Genomic DNA, 19174 nt, shown 5'->3' with positions numbered 1-19174 from the left:
CCTTAGTTTACATCATAGATATCCAAAACGTCAAAGCCAGTTAGGTTTTTCCAGCCAATTTCGCACTTTTGTCGGTTCATTTGATAGAAGGTTCGAATTCGTTAAAATGGGTATTCAAATTGGCTGGTACCCTACGTTCATTCAAATTCGCCTTGACTTGCCGAAAAGGGTATTTCAGTCGTTAAATTTCGCGAAAGACAGTCAAATTCCAAACGTGTTCATCCAAATCTACATCATGCTATTTCTTTTTTTTAAAAGGTGAGAACATTTTAACGTGTCTTTCTATATTTGTTTTTGTTTCATCTATAAATTACTGTTATAAAAGCAGTAAAAGTATCATATTCTTTTATCTAGTATAACTGGATTTAGTTGTTCTGTAACGCTCCTTCTCTTTCATACATATCATTATAGGCCTATACGTGTACCAGTAATGCAGATTAACTGGATTGTACCAGTAATACAGATTTTTATAGTCATGACAGCACAATAGATACATATCTATATCTCTAGAAGACATAGAAAGAATTATGAAAAAACCCAACATTTGAGGATCATAACCTTGACTTCCTGGAACTGGCCGACCGCTCGTAATAAAGCGCTCGTAACGGCCAGATAATTTGTAGCTTCTTACTTCTTCGGATTCAATAAGCACGTTAAAAAAACTGTTGTCAAAGAGTCTTAAACGAATACGAAAACATGAAATGTTATGATGCTTACAAAACAATAACTACGATGAAAGAAAATAAGGAAAGAGGTCAAGCATGAACATATCTGTTTAATTGACTGCAGAACATGTTAAATTAGAAGCGCAGAAATCAATTTGAATGAACGAGCGTAGCATATACGTGACCACGTGACTATATCATTATGAATTTATTAATGAACGGATAGTGGAATGGTGCTTGTCTTATATATGAATTTCAGTTGAAAACGTGTTATTTAGAATAAGGTTAGAGGTAATGTGAATATTTCAAAATGAATTTGAATGAAGAGATCATGACATTGAACTACCATGTCATCTATGCTAAATTTTTGCTAAATTTAATTCAGCATTAAAGAATTGGGTTAAAAGAGGTGCGAAATTGGCCCGGATGCAGGGCCCTTGACAGGTATAGCCCCAAGGTATTCCCACCCCATATGAATTAAGCGTTTTTAGGTGAAAAGAGTCATGTATGCCTATTTTCCTTAGCAGTGGAATTAACAGTTGAGATACCTAAAACACAAACCCATCCAGTTATTTTTATTCTTTAAGGGGCCCCCAGCCAGTAGCTGGAAAGTGTTCCCGTTTTATTTTATTCTAAGTGAAAAGATCACGGCTATAATTTCTTTTGCAATGGAAGTAGTACTCAACGAGGTATCAAAAACACCGAAACCAGTTATAGCTGTACGGAGCCCCACGGAATGTTCCTAAAGTGTCCCCACATGTAATTCCACTATCAAGATCTGCATCCCGATTTATTCAATCTGTCAGATCGGGAGAGAGCGGCAAACAATTACGGGGACCGGGAGCATCGTAGCAGCAGCGTTTGGGTGATGGGGTTGGATCTGGCAAATTTTACAGATCGGGAAGAAATTTTGAACTTGTTCAAAATTTCTTCCCCATCTCCCCATCAAGATTGACCTATTTTGAATCGTAGCTCAAACGGGGAGAGAGCAGTGACAGTGTAAATACCGCGGGATGAGCGTAACAATTCCAGGTTTTTCTGACCGTAGTAACAGCGGCACAAGAACGGGAAGTAGTCTAAACTAGACACCGACGTGGTCCCGCTGCTGCGCCGCTTTCTTGATCAAAGCACGACCTTCCCGCTTTAACGACGCTCTAACTAAGTTCTCTACTCTCGTATAAAATCAAGGCCTGTTCCTACGACGCTTCATTCCTGCTTCGATAACGCTGTTGGCCGCTTTAGCTACGCTGTTCCTACGCTTTCCCAGACTCAATTACGCATGTCTTCCGCTCTCGCCGCTCTAAAACCGATACGCCGGAAAATGTTTGCCAGAACAGCAAAACTGATGATGATGAGGAGGACGTTGTCGTTGTCGCGAAAATGAAGACGAAGGAGCGCATATTTAAGAAGAAGAAGAGATGAAGACAAAGAAGAGAAGAAAGCAAAGCACTTTGGAGCTACTGTCTTGGGCCCAGTACAGGATAAAATATCTGACTTTCGTATTTTGGATATCCCATGGGTACTACTTCCATTGCAAAAGAAATTAGCCGTGACCCTTTTCGGCTGAATGAAACCAAAGTGTGTGTGTGTGTGTGTGTGTGTGTGTGTGTGTGTGTGTGTGGTGTGTGTGTGTAGGGGGGGGGGGGGCACTTTGGGGCTACTGTCTGGGGCCCCGTACAGGATAAAATAAATGGCTTTAATGTTTTGGATATCTCTGATGAGTACTACTTCCGATTGCAAAAGAAAGTAGCCGTGACCCTTTTCAGCTGAATAAAATCAATGTGTGTGTGTGTGTGGGGGGGGGGGGGGGAGGGGGTAAGGGGGCAATTTGGGGCTACTGTCTGGGGCCCCGTGCAGGATAAAATAACTGGCTTTGGTATTTTGGATTTCTCTGATGGGTAGTACTTCCATTGCAAAGAAAAATTAGCCGTGACCCTTTTTATCTGAATGAAACTAATGTGTGTGTGTGTGTGGGGGGGGGGGGGCACTTTGGGGCTACTGTCTGGGCCCCGTGCAGGGTAAAATAGCTGGCTTTGGTGTTTTGGATATCTCTGATGGGTACTACTTCCATTGCAAAAGAAATTAGCCATGACTCTTATCAGCTGAATAAAGTCAATGGGTGTGTGTGTGTGTTTGTACGTAGAGCCTATAGGGGGTGGGGCACTTTGGGGCTTCTGTCTGGGGCCCCGTACAGGATAAAATAGCTGGCTTTGGTGTTTTCGATATCTCTGATGGGTACTACTTCCATTGCAAAAGAAATTAGCCTTGACTCTTTTCAGCTGAATAAAATCAATGTATGTGTGTGTTTGTATGTAGGGCCTATAGGGGGTGGGGCACTTTGGGGCTACTGTCTGGGGCCCCGTACAGGATAAAATAGCTGGCATTGGTGTTTTGGATATCTCTGATGGGTATTTCTTCCATTGCAAAAGAAATTAGCCGTGACCCTTTTCAGCTGAATGACACCATATTTCTGGGGCCCTTTGGGGCTACTGTCTGGGGCCCCGTACAGCATAAAATAGCTGGCATTGCTGTTTTCATGATAAGTACACCCAAAGGAACAATATCCACCAAGTTTTGTCCGTGACCCCCTTGGGCTGAATAAATCTATTTTCGGGGCCCCTTTTTGTGGCCCCTATATATAGGCTTACGGTACAGGATGTGACTTGCCAGCAATTCATTTTATTGACCCTTGGCCACATCCTTATATGATGAGACCATCGAAAAGTGTGACCCTTTTCAGCTGAATAAATCCTCTGGGCCCCGGTCTAATACTCAGTTCAGTTCAGTTCAGTTCAAATTTATTTCGTTTTAATTTAAACCACTCTTCAAGTAAGGAAGCATTCAGACAATATCTTCAAACACCTATGTGAATTAAGGATAACATTGTTTTTTCTTTAATAGAATACTGTACACTTCATACATGAGTTGCTCCATGATATCTCTTTTCATTATATACATCAGTACAATATTTATTTCATGATATCAAGTTTACCGCTATACGACAGTGGTTTCCGGTTAGGCGCGGGAAAGCGGGTTTCCTTCAACCGAGCCCTGGGAGCTCCTGGTTCATCATTATTACATTCTATGCCCGCTTGGGAAATCGACAGGATGTAAATTCTTTGTTTTGACAGGAAACCTGTACAATTCTGACCTGGCCAGGTTCAGAAACATAAACAATGATTTGAACTGACTGAGGTATGTTTATATTAAATTGTTAGAGGGGAATTTATCCTCAAACATGTTTGTTTGTTTCATTTTCTCATCTGAGAAGATGGCTGGATAGCCCATATTCAGCAGGAATAGCTCTCCCATGGAGTCTATAGGTGCTCTTCTAAGGGGTTCAGTTGGATGTGAGCATGTAACCGGTATACATGGTAACCATTTCACCGGGTTATGCACCCTGCTCTTTGCGATGAATAAATGAAGGGGTCCTTTTACGTGCATGGGTTGTGACTCTCACACACGGGACCTACATTTTATGTCCTATCAGAGGGACAGAGTGATTTCGCCTCTCAATAAAGTGGACGATATGATTACACACAACATTGCTCAGTAAGACTCGGGAATTGAACCTGGGTCCTTTGGATTTGGAGGTATATGACGCGCCACCGACTGAGCCAAATCACAGCCACATTATGTGGATTGGGTGAATGTAGAAGTTTCAATAAAGCGTTACAGTTGAATTAGAGGAAAACGTGATAAAGTCAATTATATTATGACAAATTACGTTTCTTTTCTTTTTTTCTTCTTATATTTTTTAAAACTCGTGTGCCGCGTTGGGAGCGGAGATCGTAACATTCCGGGATGCCATATTTCAATATTGTAATATAGGCCCTACAGAAAATATAAAGAGAACTCCACACATTTTCATTTTATTGCATGATAAAAAACAGAACCCCAAAACTGAACAGTTCTGGACTTGTTTCTTTCAGAAGACGGGAAATGTGCATTTCTTTAGATAAACAGGGCAAACGCTAAACACAGTCTCGCCTGCATGAAGCAATAGGAGTTCAGGGTTGTTGTTGTTTTTCTTAATGTAAGTTCATTGACCAGTAGATCTTTTCGGACTTCATCAATATTTGAACTTGACCGGGCATCTTTAGGTCCTACAAGTGGTGTACGTTTCGCGGTCACAGCTCAAAGCTGTAGAGAGTTGTTGACAGTGCATCAAAATAATTATTGCAAGTATGGTGATTATTCAGAGAACGTTCATTGACCGTTTGACCTTTGACCTTGTCGGACTTACCAGGAAAAGTTAATTGACCCTTTTGCCCCTTGACCAGTCTGACTTTATTAAAATTCGAACTTGACCAGCGTTCTTGGTGTCAGTTTGATGGTCATAGCTCAAACCTTTGGAAAGTTATCGGGAACACCAAATTGATGACGCCATCGCCGACGCCTACGACGACGACAACGACGAAAAAGAAACGCCTATACGTCTCGCTTCCGCTACGCAATGAGACAAAAAAAAAAAAAAACCTGAATGTACGGTCACTTTGACGGCATGGGTATAAAGCTCACACGAACTTTTCTCCTGCAAGAATATACCCTGGGTACTACCCTCCGGTATCTGCATATCTGAGAAATGATTAGGCACATTCTGGGTACACTGATGCGAACTTTTGCTTTATTATCGCTTTGTGTGAATGGATGATGACCCATAATTATGTTTTTCTGTATATAGATATATAGTGACCTATAATCATCCTTTGTCTACACGTTTAATTGGGGTCACAACATTATTGTCTTCCTTTGACTAATGACCCCGCCATGAACACCGGAAGTTATTGTGGGGTAGATAACGTCCGCCGATACTCTGTGTATCTGCTTGTCTATGTATTTCTCTATCAACCATCCATCTGTCTATGATGTCTATCTGTCTATTCATCCATACACCCGTCTATCTATAGCTATCTGTTCATCTGTTCAACTGTCTATCAACCTGTCTATATGTGTATATAATATTATGTAATATGTATAGGCATCTGTATGTATGTATGCAAGTACGTATTTTATACAGTGAGAAAATACAGTCAAACCGGTCTTTAGTGGCCACCTAAGGGAGACAAAAACGTGGCCACTATAGACAGGTTCTTCAGTAACGTGTTTTTTCTCTCAGAGTGAATTGTTTTTTAGTGGTCGTATACGGCAGGTGGCCGCTTTAGACAGGTGGTCGCTAAGACAAGTTGGACTGTTCCATACAAATTACGTGTTAGTATCAATAACTAATATATGAATTTTTCCTCGTTACTTTTTTTCCCCTGCAAAGCAGGCATGTTTGTATTCTTACCTAACTCCAGAAGGTAGTAATTTTCCTGCGCTTTACCAACACCTGATTTGGTGAACGGGAAAAATAACACTGTCATTGTTTGAAGTTATTTATATACAAAGCTGAGGTTAAAGAAAATAATATACTAAAATAATTGAAATGATGTCGGCAGAGCAGAGCTGATGGTGATTTTGAAATTCGCGAAGACTTTGCTTTTCAGGAAAAAAATAAAAACACTATAGCGAGCTGAATGAATACTGGACTTGCATGTTAGGCCGTACAGAGTCGAGTCAGTGAATATTATTATTCGATGGACATGACTGAAATTGTGCGTTCATATTACATACATAACCAAAATGAGGAATAAAATGTATGAAGAGAATAAGATGATATATGCGCTCGATGCGACTTGATGCGACAGCGACACGATACGATGGCGTCACAAGTCATTGCGACTGTTTAATGCAAGCATGAACAGCAAAATAGTAGACGTATGGTAAGCGCGATGGAGTTGTTCCAAGTATGTGGTTTATTCTTGCATTCCCACTATTAAGAAATGACATCATTGCAGGACACCATGGTACCGACGTAGGACGGCCCTGAGATCCCCTTCAAAGCTCGAAGCATTGATACGTCACAATGCCTATGTCTAGTGAACCCACCACGAAAACCGGAAGTTATTGTGGGATAGATAACGTTCGGGGATACGTCCATGGGGATACTCAGAGTATCTACTTGTTTATTTATCTCTCTATCAACAATTCATCGATCTATGATATCTGTCTTTCCATCCATCCATAGCTATCATTCTGTTCATCTGTCTATCTACCTGTCTATCTTTACATAGTTATGTAGGCCTATGTATGCATGTATGTATGTATGTATGTATGTATGTTTGTTTGTATGCTATGTACGTACGTACGTATCTTATACAGTGAGAAAATACCATTCAAATCAAATATTTTTATCTATAATTGATATGAGGATTTTTCCTCTCTTATTTTCCTGTAAAATAAGTAGGCACCTATACCGCTTGTATTCTTGAACGTAGACAATTACGGGCGGTACCGCTGTTGCCACTGAACTCAAGAATCATAATAACTCGTTAGCGTCATCCATTGATCTCCATGCCGCTCATTTTTATTCTCAACATTGCAGTATTTAAAAGACCTCGTGTCAGTTGAGTCACACGGAACCTTACCACTATAGCCCCTCCCGTCTCCTCGCTTTAACACTGGTTCGAATTTATATTGCACACTACCACACATATTCTTACTTCAATTCAAGAAGTAACGTATGGGTGACTTATGACCATGGTGGAGAATAAAACACTACTAAGTTCTTCCCGCCTTATCTCGCCTGCGCGCGCTGAGATGTTAATCCGTTGAAAATTCGGGTTGTAGCCTTATTCACGCCATGGTAATGAAGTTCTACATCTTGATGCTATTCAATAATAACTTTATCGCGTCTATGTGTGTGCGGCGAGCCCAAACCAAACACTAATACCGGATAGGTTAGCTGCTAAATGACATCTAGCGAATGTTGTCAATTCATTTCCCTTGCACGGTGAATGTGACGTAATAGCTATCAATCTGTTGACATATAGCAGACATAAAGAAAAGCTCGCGTGTAACCCGTGAGTATCACGCATTCAAGCCTTGCGAATGAATCCTAAATTAGTATTATTACGTCACTGGTCATTCACGTGACAAGCGCGATGAAAATGGATATTAGAGACATGTACAGATCGAGAAACGGTAATAATAAATAAAGAGGTAATGAAATTATATCGGAAGCAGCGAAAAGCGTAATATAGCAACATTGGTCTAGATCCCGTAGACAATAATGCAAACAACATTGGGAAATTATCGCATGAAAACATTACTTTGATTATAATGATGGTAAGAATGCTAAGTATACATGTATGAATAGAGTGATGACATGAAAGTCTCGTGAATGTCGCCATGAAGGAAAAAAAAATGGAAGTGTCTTTCAGGATGATGTCATTGACGGACGCGAGAAGGAAAAAGATAAGGATGTCAAACGTTTGCGAGCAAAATCATTCTGTAGTAATCGAAACTATCTTGGTCATTTTCTATGATCGCTAGCTACGCTTTAGAGCAACATAGATTTACAATTCGATTAGCTGTAAAATGTGGGGCATAATCTGCATTAGAATTGAAGGGTTAGGGTTATTGCTTTCGCTAGTGACATGCGCTGAATACCAACATGTAATGGTGGATGTAAGCAGATGAGAGGTACTGTATAATCATAGAATCGCATTTTAGAAAATGACGAGGATTCGGAAACACGACCATCCAAAATTCAAGTTCAATGTAGTAATTTCAGTAGAATGTGCAGAAGATTTGTAAGCTGTCGTATACTGAAAAGCCTCGAATGTTGGTCTGAACTGAAGAAGGTTGTTTAACCCTATAAGGGCCGAGGGGGGGGGGCGGATTCCCTCGACGTTTCGCGCTATAATTCTGTAACGCGAGAAGGCCTCGTCGCGAGGCTTCTTGACTTTGTTTGTTCAAGTCTCGCGCAACTTTTGAGACCAAATTTGCGACGTCCGCGCATACTTTGGCGAAGCCACGCCCATTTTTATAACGGAATGTTGCCCCAAAACGGGCACAATTTTGTGATTTTGTGTGCATTTCCTATGGAAAACAGTGCTCTGTCATGAAAGTCATAAAAACCTCATTATTTTTACAATTAATCACTTTCATTGATTAGTTTTGTGCTAATTATGGTAGAAAAGTGGTCAGTGACAATTTCCAATAAAAAAACAAAGAAAAAAAAGAAAAAAAAGTTGAAAAACAAGGAAATACATAAGAAATTCTGAAAACAATAAGATACATAAGAATTGAAATGAGTTTTGAAAGTTTTGTGATGTACAATGTTGAATATGCCAAAACAGATATAGATCAAAAATTGGACTCTCGATGCTATCAATTAGGCTAAAATATGATCTTGAGCTTAATTTGCATAATTAATCAATTAGAATTAGAAATTGCTTGTTTCAAAAAATCTTATGACACAATATTGTAGATTATGACGCGGGTCTCACGCATGCCAAATTTCATCGCGATCGCACCACCGATGGCCGAGATCTCAGGGGGGGGGGCGGAATCCATCCCCCCCCCCCCCCCCCGTTCTGACCATAGCCAAAAAAGCGCGGCCCCTTTAGGATTAAAAACATTTGCCCCTCACACAAAACCACTAGGGCCCCTCCCTCCACCTTGAGAATAATACTGTCGAAGGACAAATCCCCATCTGCGACACTGCCTTTCCGCAACAAGATATCCCAAGGACATGTTTCACTGGACAACAGATTTCAGAAATTGTCCTAGAATACTAGGAATTTCATAAATGATAATAAGGAAAGATTTCGTTAGGTTGATTAATTTCACTTATTTACTCTGCTGCTCTAACTGTCATACGGGAATAAACTATCCGGATCAACAAGTTCAGGGGTTCTCGGTAATTGTCCCCAACAGACCGGATGCCACTGTACACAGGATATACGGACCCCCCCCCCCCCCCCCCCAATCAACATCAACATCATTCTCAAATACTTACCAGCTCTCTGCTTCATTTCAGAGAGCTCCCGGGACCTCGATCTCGCTCTCCGTTTCGATTTCCTCCTGCTCCTCACGATGAGCACGATAGCGATCAGCAGTACGAGTAGAACGACGAGGAGAGCGATGACGATGATGATAATCACCACAAGTGGAGATCCTCCCACTGGATGAAAATAAAAAGCATGATATAATATGAGATACATGATTTCATAGCTCAGAAGATTAGTATGGCGTTGCACTGTCTTCCCCATTTTTTTTTTTGACAAAAGGCGCTGTTGCAGGGATTGAAGGGATTATCAAAGTTTAAAAAAGTGAAGGCAACCGAGAAGTAGAAAGATAGGGAGAAAGAGAAGAAGGTTAGGAGGACAAAGAAAAGGAAGAGGAGGAGAAGGAGTAGGAGGAGGATGCTAACAGTGGAAGAAGGAGGGGAAGTAGCCTTTTGTCAAGGCCCTCCCGCTGTATGGTGAAGAGAGCCAAGCCGAGTGGGGTTGCGCTCGACTGGCCATTATAGCCATCTTACAGCGAGAGGGACTTGATAAAAGGCTAGAGGGGGAGCAGCTGCAGGATGAGGGAGGGGATGAGGGGGAGGAGGGGGAGGAGAAGAGGAGAGGAAGGAGGGAGGAGGGGGAGGGGGGAGGGAGGGGAGGGGAGGGGAGGGGGGAGGGGAGGGGAGGGGAGGGGAGGGGAGGGAGGAGGGAGGAGGAGGAGGATGGGAGGAGGAAGAAGGAGGAGGAGGAGAAGGGAAGGAAGAGGAGGAAGAGGATGGGGAAGGAGGGGAGGAGGAGGAGGAGGATGGGAGGAGGATGGAGGAGGATGGGAGGAGGAGGTGAGGAGGAGGAGGCGGATGGGGAAGGGGAGGAGGAGGGGAGGGAAGAGGAGGGAGGAGGAGGAGGGGAGGAGGAGGAGGGGAGGAGGAGGAAGAGGATGAGGAGGAGGAAGAAGAAAAGGAAGAGGAGGAGGAGGAGGGGAGGAGGGAGGAGGAAGAGGATGAGGAGGAGAGAAGAAGAGAAGGGAAGAGGAGGGAGGGGAGGGGAGGAGGAGGAGGAGGAGGATGGGAGGAGGAGGAGGAGGGGAGGGGAGGAGGAAGAGGAGGAGGATGGGAGGAGGAAGAGGAGGGAGGGAGAGGAAGGAAGAAGAGAAGGAGAGGAGGAGGGAGAGGAGGAGGGATGGGAGGAGGAGGAGGAGGGGGGAGGAGGGGAGGGAGGAGGAGGAGGAGGGAGGAGGGAGGAGGGGAGGAGGAGGAGGGGAGGAGGTGGAGATGGGAGGAGAAGGAGGAGGGAGGGAGGGGAGGGGGAGGAGGAGGAGGGGTGAGGAGGGAGGAGGGAGGGGGAAGGAGGGAGGGGGAGGAGGAGGAGGGGGAGGAGGGAGGGGAGAGGATGGGGAGGGGAGGAGGAGGGGGGGGGGGGGAAGGGGGGAGGAAGGGAGAGGAGGGGAGGGAGAGGAGGAAGAGAATTTATATTACAGATATCCTTTACACGTCCACATTGTGCTTGACACCCAGAGTGTTTTCAAGCTTTACATTATGACATACGTCACTATAATCATGCATCTTTTTTTCCCATGTTTTGACCTGATTAGTCTCCTCCCAAATCGCAAGTTCACTTTCCTTTCGACCTTTGACCTCGTACCTTCCGTGCCGGCAACTTTGATCTCCGTCAGGTGATATCCGTCCACTGCATCGCCGCTGACGTTGCAGATAAATCTTCTGGTTGAAAGACTAGCGGTAACTTCCAACGTCACGGACATAGACTGCGTCCCGTCCGAGTTATTTGTCAATGTCCTATGTGCGTCCGTCATCTCGTGCGTGCCGTTCCACCACGAAAGCTTCACAAGGGGCCGAAAACCATCGACCTCACAGGTTATATTTAGACTCCTTCCAGCAGCTTCTTCTATTAGACAAGCATCAGATTCCTCGTCACCTTCTTCTGACCTGGCACATTCAACTATTGACGGAAAAGGCTCCCTTGGAGCGGCTGGATAAAGAGACCACAAAACAATGAAATAGGCGCACCGTCATTTTACTGAAAATGACAAGATACCATCACACTGCTTTTGAAAAGATTAACAAAAGCGTCATATGAGAAAATATCCACAACCGGTTCATTAAAACATAAATGTACCTCCCCCCCCCCCTCTCTCTCTCTCTCTCTCTCTCTCTGTCAGGCATATACACGCACCTTGTGTAATTCGTTATTCCCAACGCCACTTTATTCACCTTTTTTTTTCTTTTTTTTTTTAAATAGAAGTTTACATCATAGAATAAGCAGAGCGTGTCGGTACCGCGTCAAACAGTTACTGCAGGATGGTTGTTGGGTGGTGAAGAACAGAATCATTATAATCATGAATCTGATGTGCAATCCAGCCATTTTGAAATCTGTCTTTAAATCTTTGTGCATTTTTTATGTGAAATGGAGAATAAACAAACAAACAAACAAACAAACAAATAAGATCTCGGTGTTACTGATAGCAATTTCCTTTCTCAAACCTTCGGCGTATCTTAGTCTTATCATTTCATAACTTAGCACTATAATTTACTTCCTCAATCAACCCATATGGTGCCAACTGAACATTCCGTTTGCCGATGGTGCAAATCAAGTGTCTTTTCAAATGATGATTTTTCATTCCTACAAGTCACCATTGAAGTAACCCACTCCAATCCTTTGATCACGCTTCTTGTTCATACTTACAAAGCACACGTATAGTACTGGCATTACTGAAGCGCTCTGCTGAGGCCCCGGACAAAATAACCCTGCAAAAGTATTGCCCCTCGTCCGATATCTGCACGGGTTGTTTCAGAACCAGCGACCTGTCATTTGAAAGACTGTACATGAGACTATAGTTTCCGACTTTCTGTTCCGTCCCCTTGAATTCCTTCACCACGGCATCGTCCGGAGAGTGCGTGTCGCGATGCCACGAGAAGCCGAAGACGACCTCGCCGGGACCCAGCCGCACGTCGCACGGGATGCTCTGATTCGTCTCGCCCAGTCGGAGAGATACTGTCTCTTTCGTGATGATCTCCAGCGCAGATATTCTGTCCAACATCACGGAAGCTTCATGAAAAGAAAGGAAATAAAGATTGTCGAATAAAAATACTGATTTTTAAACTTTACAAGCAGATGCATGATAATCTTAAATGTGCTTAGTCTGGTTTGTTGAGTCCATTTCCACTTGGACCCCGGTCTGTCTATCTATCTATCTATCTATCTATCTATCTATCTATCTATCTATCTATCCATCCATCTATCTATCTATCTATCTATCTATCTATCCATCTATCTATCTATCTATCTATCTATCTATCTACCTATCTATCTATCTATCTATCTATCTATCTATCTGTTAATCAATCATTATACGTATCATATAATGTGTCTATAGTATTTCATCCACAGGAAATTAACAATTGGCGACACAAATACGTAAAGGATAAGTACGTAAAAAGGATGACAATTATTCATCACTGTGTAATAATAACTATCACAAAATAGAGTTAGCATCTCTATAGTAATACAAGCACTGCATCCCAATCAAGTTATTATGTTTATCAGTGACAATAAAACGAATGACATGCACTGAGGAAGCCACCTGTTGGAAAAGTGTCATTAAAACTTCTCTGATATTTTTCTCATTTTTTTATTCTTTAGATGTTACGTCATAGCCAGGACTTAAATTGAGATGAAACGTTTCCATGTGACGTCATTTAATAGCGCCACTGAATTAAAGATTAACAACCAATTCAGTTCCTGGACTAAAGCAAAATCTATACTCAGAGCATAATCCACTTTTCCACTGGTCATTAAGTGGTTAAAGACACTTTTCATTACATTCAAATTGAACACCTGCCCCCTACAAAAACAAAACAAAACAAAACAAAACAAAACAAAACAAAACAAAACAAAACAAAACAAAGCCCAAGACAAACAGTCAAGCAAACGATCATTTTCACATGAGTGCGGGAGCCCTTGTAGAATGCAATCTACACAATATGTCTTTACATGCTTCCTGTAGTCTTGACCCCAAATTACACTTCGAAAAACAAAAGCGTGCGCCCAAGATGAACGGACACGAGTCATATTCAGAGAAAACACATTCAGATCGTCGCCATGGTGATTATTGATATACGAGTTTCAATGTCACATTCTAAGTCGCCTCGTGACCATCCACGTGCTGCAAGAGCTCTGTCGGTCAAGTACACACAAACACACACACACCTATACAGTATTGCACGTCACGGGACTTAATAATCTTTACGTTGCTGTACATGCAGTGTGTGTACTTATTGACCGTTTCGGGAACTCCCAAATAGAAACCTACACGTTTTGCTTCTTCCAAACCCCAATCACATCATAGTATAGGCCTATACACCGCCATATCGATTTGAACAATCACAACGTATCTAGAATGATATACTAAGCTGTTATTTTCGCGTACAGATATTTTCGCGAATTAGAAGGTGACAGACATTTTCGCGAGATGTTGATTTCGCGAATTGACACCAACGCTCTCTTGCATGTATTGTTACTCTAGTGTATGGCGACATTTTCGCGTGTTGTCAAATTCGCGATCCAACTGAGATTCGCGAAATTCGCGAAAATTAAACCATCGCGAAAATAACCACTTATACAGCTGAGATTAACCCGTTCAATACGGGAACCTGGTGGCCCGTGTATTAAGTCTATGGGAATTTGAGAATTTAGCATGGGAAGGGTTAATAGCTGCTCTGGGTCGATAAACGATTCAGTATACGTTTCTGGTTACTAATATCCAGCCATTACTCCAGGGACGTGAGGAAGTGGCATGGGACACAGCAAAACAAATCCTTCCTTATTAGGAAAAATCATGTGAGAAGTATTATTAGACCTTCATCATAAATTAATCATTACATAGTCAACATCAGAACGGGGCAAAGAGGAGTGGCATGAAACTCTTTTACTTTCACGTTTAAAAAACTCAAAATTATCGCGCTTATGATACAGAGCAACACTCGAGTACTGCGCATACATGACACCATATTTGTACATTTCGATAAAAGCATGATTATAAAAATTGGTTGTTTTGGCTTTATTTTTTATTATTTTTTTTTTCTTCACTTATGAAAGCAAAGATGAAAGCTCTCACTATAATCATTACATTCTGCACGCGAACGGAGCACGGACTTCAAAGCTACTTGCCATACATTGTTTTGATCATCACTTCGGTTTCCTCTCACCTCCCTGGTTTGACCCAGTGACATGCAAACAAGACGACAGCGCACCTGAGGAGAGCAGCGAATTTGACATGCGCCCTCTCTCGGTACTATTATACACATGGGGCAGCTGCTTCTGAAGTAAAACGCAGATTGAAGTCGAGTTCTATACCGACACAGAGCAACTATCGTTTTATTATGAAACCTAGTGATGTCCGATAAAAGAGAGTGGGGTATCTCTACAACCTCTATGGTATACAGACTCAAGGTTCAACGCAACATAAGCCTCAAGAAAGGGATCATGACTGAAATTAAACAGCATGGCATCAAACGGGTAATGCAACCTTCCATATCCCACCACTATTACTTCGTCTTTCTTTAGACTTCACTGCAAAAAGTCCGGTGTTAAATAGTGAACACCGAGCTGGTGTTAAATTTTCGGTGCTCATTTATGGTGTTAAATTAACACCTACGGGTGTCATTTCCAAATTTTAAACTGTTTTTTGAAGAGTTTCCTAGTAACTGCACTTCTTGTTGATTTTTAATTTAAACAAGACGATCAAGAATTTTACATCAAAATACTAGATTTTTGAAAAAATGTGAAAATAAATTGACACCAAAGTAACACCAGCTGGTGTGGTGCCTTATTGAAGCTGGACGGGTGTTAAACCATTGATATTAACACCAGCAAATATCAAATCAACACCATGTGGTGTCATTTTTGAATTAACACCAGTACAGTGTCAAAATAACACCAGGTACAGTGTCAAATTAACACCACGAAGTGTCAGGTGAACACTTTTCAACACCATCACAGTGCATTTTTAACACCTGTGGGTGTGGTCCTTTATTGAAGTTTGATCGGTGTTAGATTTAACACCCGTGGTGTTAAATCTAACACCGATGTTTTTACAGTGTTGCTCACAACAATACATAAAAATTAATCATAAACACAGATTGAAGAAACAAAAATTACAAAATAAACATAATTATACACACTAAAGGAGCGATCCAGCCCCGCCGCTCTGATATTGATAATCTTATTTGCGATCTTCGATAGAAACACGCCACCCCTGTGGATAACATAACACAGACCCTTTCATACACTCTTTATGACGTCATTACAAAGAAAATTGGTATTGTACATGTATATTCCATTGACTGCTACCATACAACTAAACAAAACATGGCGTCCTCGTATGAACGCAAAACTATTTAAAGGACATTGTAATCTAAACTGTAGTTGCATAATAATTATATTACAATTATAATACGGTACAACAGGATAAAAATGACATAAACATGGTATGATATGATATGATATGATATGATATATGATATGATATGATATGATATATGATATATGATATGATATGATATGATATGACATGATATGATATGATATGATATGATATGATATGATATGATACATCATAATCACAAATAGATTATGAACTGAAATCGATAGAGTCTATACTAGAAGAATTCTATCTAAAAATCGGCATCGGACGTGAATCTTTCCGACCTTTAAATCGACTTTAGAAAAACAGACAAAGGTTCGCCGTAACTTGAACCCGATTTTCAGAGACGGAGGTTCTACCTCCCCGTAACCTTTGTTTGCCCACAAAGACGGATTTCTCACTGCCCTACGGCTTCCCATCGGAGAGACATCACGTGGAATTACAAAGACCGGGGAATAATAGATCTTCGGTATAGGGACGGTGAGTGCAGCTGGCAAGCTTCGGAATACTGTGACACATAAAGGGAATGCTAGTAGTGCACATGATTAAGTGTGTGTGTGTGTGTGTGTGTGTGTGTTATATTTATTTTGTGTGTCTGATAGAATATCTCCATACAGCATTTGATTTCATTAACTGTATTAAATTAGTTACACAAATTATTATTGATCATAGCAAATTTGGTGAGCCCAACTGGGCTCTAACTTCAGATTACAGGGGAAAATATTAGGTGGAATGACAAACAGGATCTACGTAAGGTGATCGCTGGTGATACAGTTCTTTAGTGTATGATAATACTGCGGGAAAACATGTTGAAACCATGCAGACATCAAGTAAACAGAAAGACCACAGCTTAAAGAAGGATTCACTCTAGAATTTTATCACTTTTATCATTTTATCAAGAATTTTATCAAGAGAAAATAATCCCTGCAGACCAGCGCGAAAAATGACAAAAATTGGATAAGAATTGAGAACGTTATTACATTCTGAAATTTCAAAATATTTCGGAAATACTTCTTGACCAGTCGTTATGAAAATTCAAATCAGCAAGTTGATGATGACCATGCTCTCACAATTTCTTATTCATTTCATATACAGAAATGACCAAAATCTCATATTTCAGCTGTAGAAATATAAAACTCGCCTTAAAATCATCCAAAATAAATATTTTGGTATGGAAATATTATTTTACCTGTATTAGCTTAGCAATAAAAAAAAAATAGAATTTCATATGTATAACATAGACGAAAACTGTGAAGGCATGACATCATCAATTCGCTCATAATTATGAATATTCATAAGGACTGGTCAAGTAATGATTTAAAAAAAAAGTGTCAAATTTCAAAATGTCATATCTTCTTCATTTCTTATCCAACGTTTTTCAGTTTGGAACATTTTGTAACTAATTTGTCACTTTCTTTTGGATTTTGTTTTTGTTTTTTGTTTTTTTTTTGGTAGTTTGCAGCTCCTTTATAACTCTATTATTGATTAGCGTTTGGTGTTTCCTTTTTGAAAGTTTTCATAATGTGTACTTTACAGCCACAACAAAACGATGGTATATGTCCACCAACCTAACTCAAAAAGGAGATTTATCAGGGATCTGATTAATTTACACAGATAAGAGAAAAATGCTACGGATATACTTTTCTTCATAATGTATGCATAAGGCGCATATTAAGCACTATTTTTCTAAATTTGTCAGTGGATGAATAAAAAAAAAAATCGATAAATCTTATAATGAATATAATATGTTCCTGCACCATCAGGTGCTCAAAGGAAAATTATGTACGAGCTTCGCTCCTGAACTAACATGACTAATACGATATAGTTTTCTGTCTAACTTGTACGCTCCCTACGAATACAGAAAAGCATCACAGCCTGGTCCTCACGTTTCGGGAACTAGCTAGCGTAGCTTCTTTGTGATGCTGTCCTGTTTCTCTGCAGCATTACGAGAAAAAACAACAACAAAGAAATAGAAAAACAAACTCAAACTCAAAACACAATCCTGTGAAAATCTCCGTTGGGATTGAGTTTTAAAATGAAAAGAAAAGTGATACAAACTGGATGATGCCCCCCCCCTTTCTTTTACTTTTACAAAACAATATAATAAAATCATAAACTAACAAAACGTTGATATAAAGACAAATAAATGTAATTTGGGATTGAACCAGATGATACATCTTGGGTATGATCTTTGAGACTACTACAATATTATCAACCCGGCTGATTCAGGCATGCAGCACAAGACCTATAAAAATCGACTTTGATTAGTCGATTAATGGTACCAACGTGTAGGGTTACGTAATAGCGAGGACAAAGGCTCAACGCATTGATGGCAGACGTCTGTTTACGTCCTGCGTGTTGTAAATTCGGAGAGAAAATTATTTCGACTACTCTGAGTAACTTGTTCCTTGTTTCAACAGCGGTCAAATCTCAAATGTGGATGTGATTCTACATCCAGGAAGATTCGCATGTTTGACACACTTCATACTTATCTCGTTTCAATGGAAACACCAGTTTACTTCAAAGGCACTGTTTACCATTGGGAGCAGAGATGCTCGAGATACCACATTTGATGCATAATTATGTGTAGGTCAGTTGTATCTTAAAACATCCTACAATTTATGAAAATTTCGCAATGAAGCCTCAAACATTATGGAGATATCACTATTTTCCCCACTTTACCATAACTGTAGGCGGTTTAGTCTAGAAACACTTTTATTATAACTATTGTTCACATTTTGTATTATACTGACTGAAATTTGTACATTGGTTGTTTCTCTCCCTAACTCATCTTTTAGAACCGTTTTGAAGCACTAAAGCTGGGTTCTTGTTTCATCTGCAAATAGTAAATAATGCCTTTAATGAAGTGTGGGACCCACACTTTATTACGATCGCGTTGTTTTACTTTGTTTGTGGATGTTTCAGTCATTCCAAACCCGATTTTCATCAAATAAACTTTGAATTCCTCTTAAAATGGTATGCTCTATACCATATCATAAGTGTTTTCTTGGTATCTCGCAAAAAGTTAAAAGCCCAATTCTCATCTCCACCAATACTGTACCATCCCTTTAAAATAATGAAAAAACAGTGTCTCTGAACTGTGAATGAACTTTTCAATTAGTTTAGAAAAAACAAGATACTTATAGAATGATAGACTTTTATGTGAATATACATTGGTGCATTGGGAGTGGTAAATGTTATTACAGATTAGGATGGACTGCAATAAAAAGTTT

At 40.6% G+C, this 19174-nt stretch overlaps 1 protein-coding gene across 1 annotated transcript in view; it reads right to left on the bottom strand.

Moving 5' to 3' along the window:
• Positions 1 to 19174, bottom strand: part of LOC140229665 (uncharacterized) — a 49233-nt gene that overhangs the window by 6160 nt on the left and 23899 nt on the right. The window contains exons 2-4 of the mRNA XM_072309909.1: positions 12203 to 12565; positions 11144 to 11488; positions 9514 to 9678 (exon numbers count right to left, since the gene is read on the bottom strand). Coding sequence (XP_072166010.1) covers positions 9514 to 9678; positions 11144 to 11488; positions 12203 to 12565 — 873 coding nt within the window. The remainder of the gene's footprint in view (positions 1 to 9513; positions 9679 to 11143; positions 11489 to 12202; positions 12566 to 19174) is intronic.

Source organism: Diadema setosum, chromosome 6 (genome assembly GCF_964275005.1).
Source record: "Diadema setosum chromosome 6, eeDiaSeto1, whole genome shotgun sequence".
In the NCBI taxonomy this organism is placed as follows: domain Eukaryota; kingdom Metazoa; phylum Echinodermata; class Echinoidea; order Diadematoida; family Diadematidae; genus Diadema; species Diadema setosum.
Note: the sequence above shows the minus strand (reverse complement) of the source record. Positions and strands in the feature narration are given on the sequence as shown.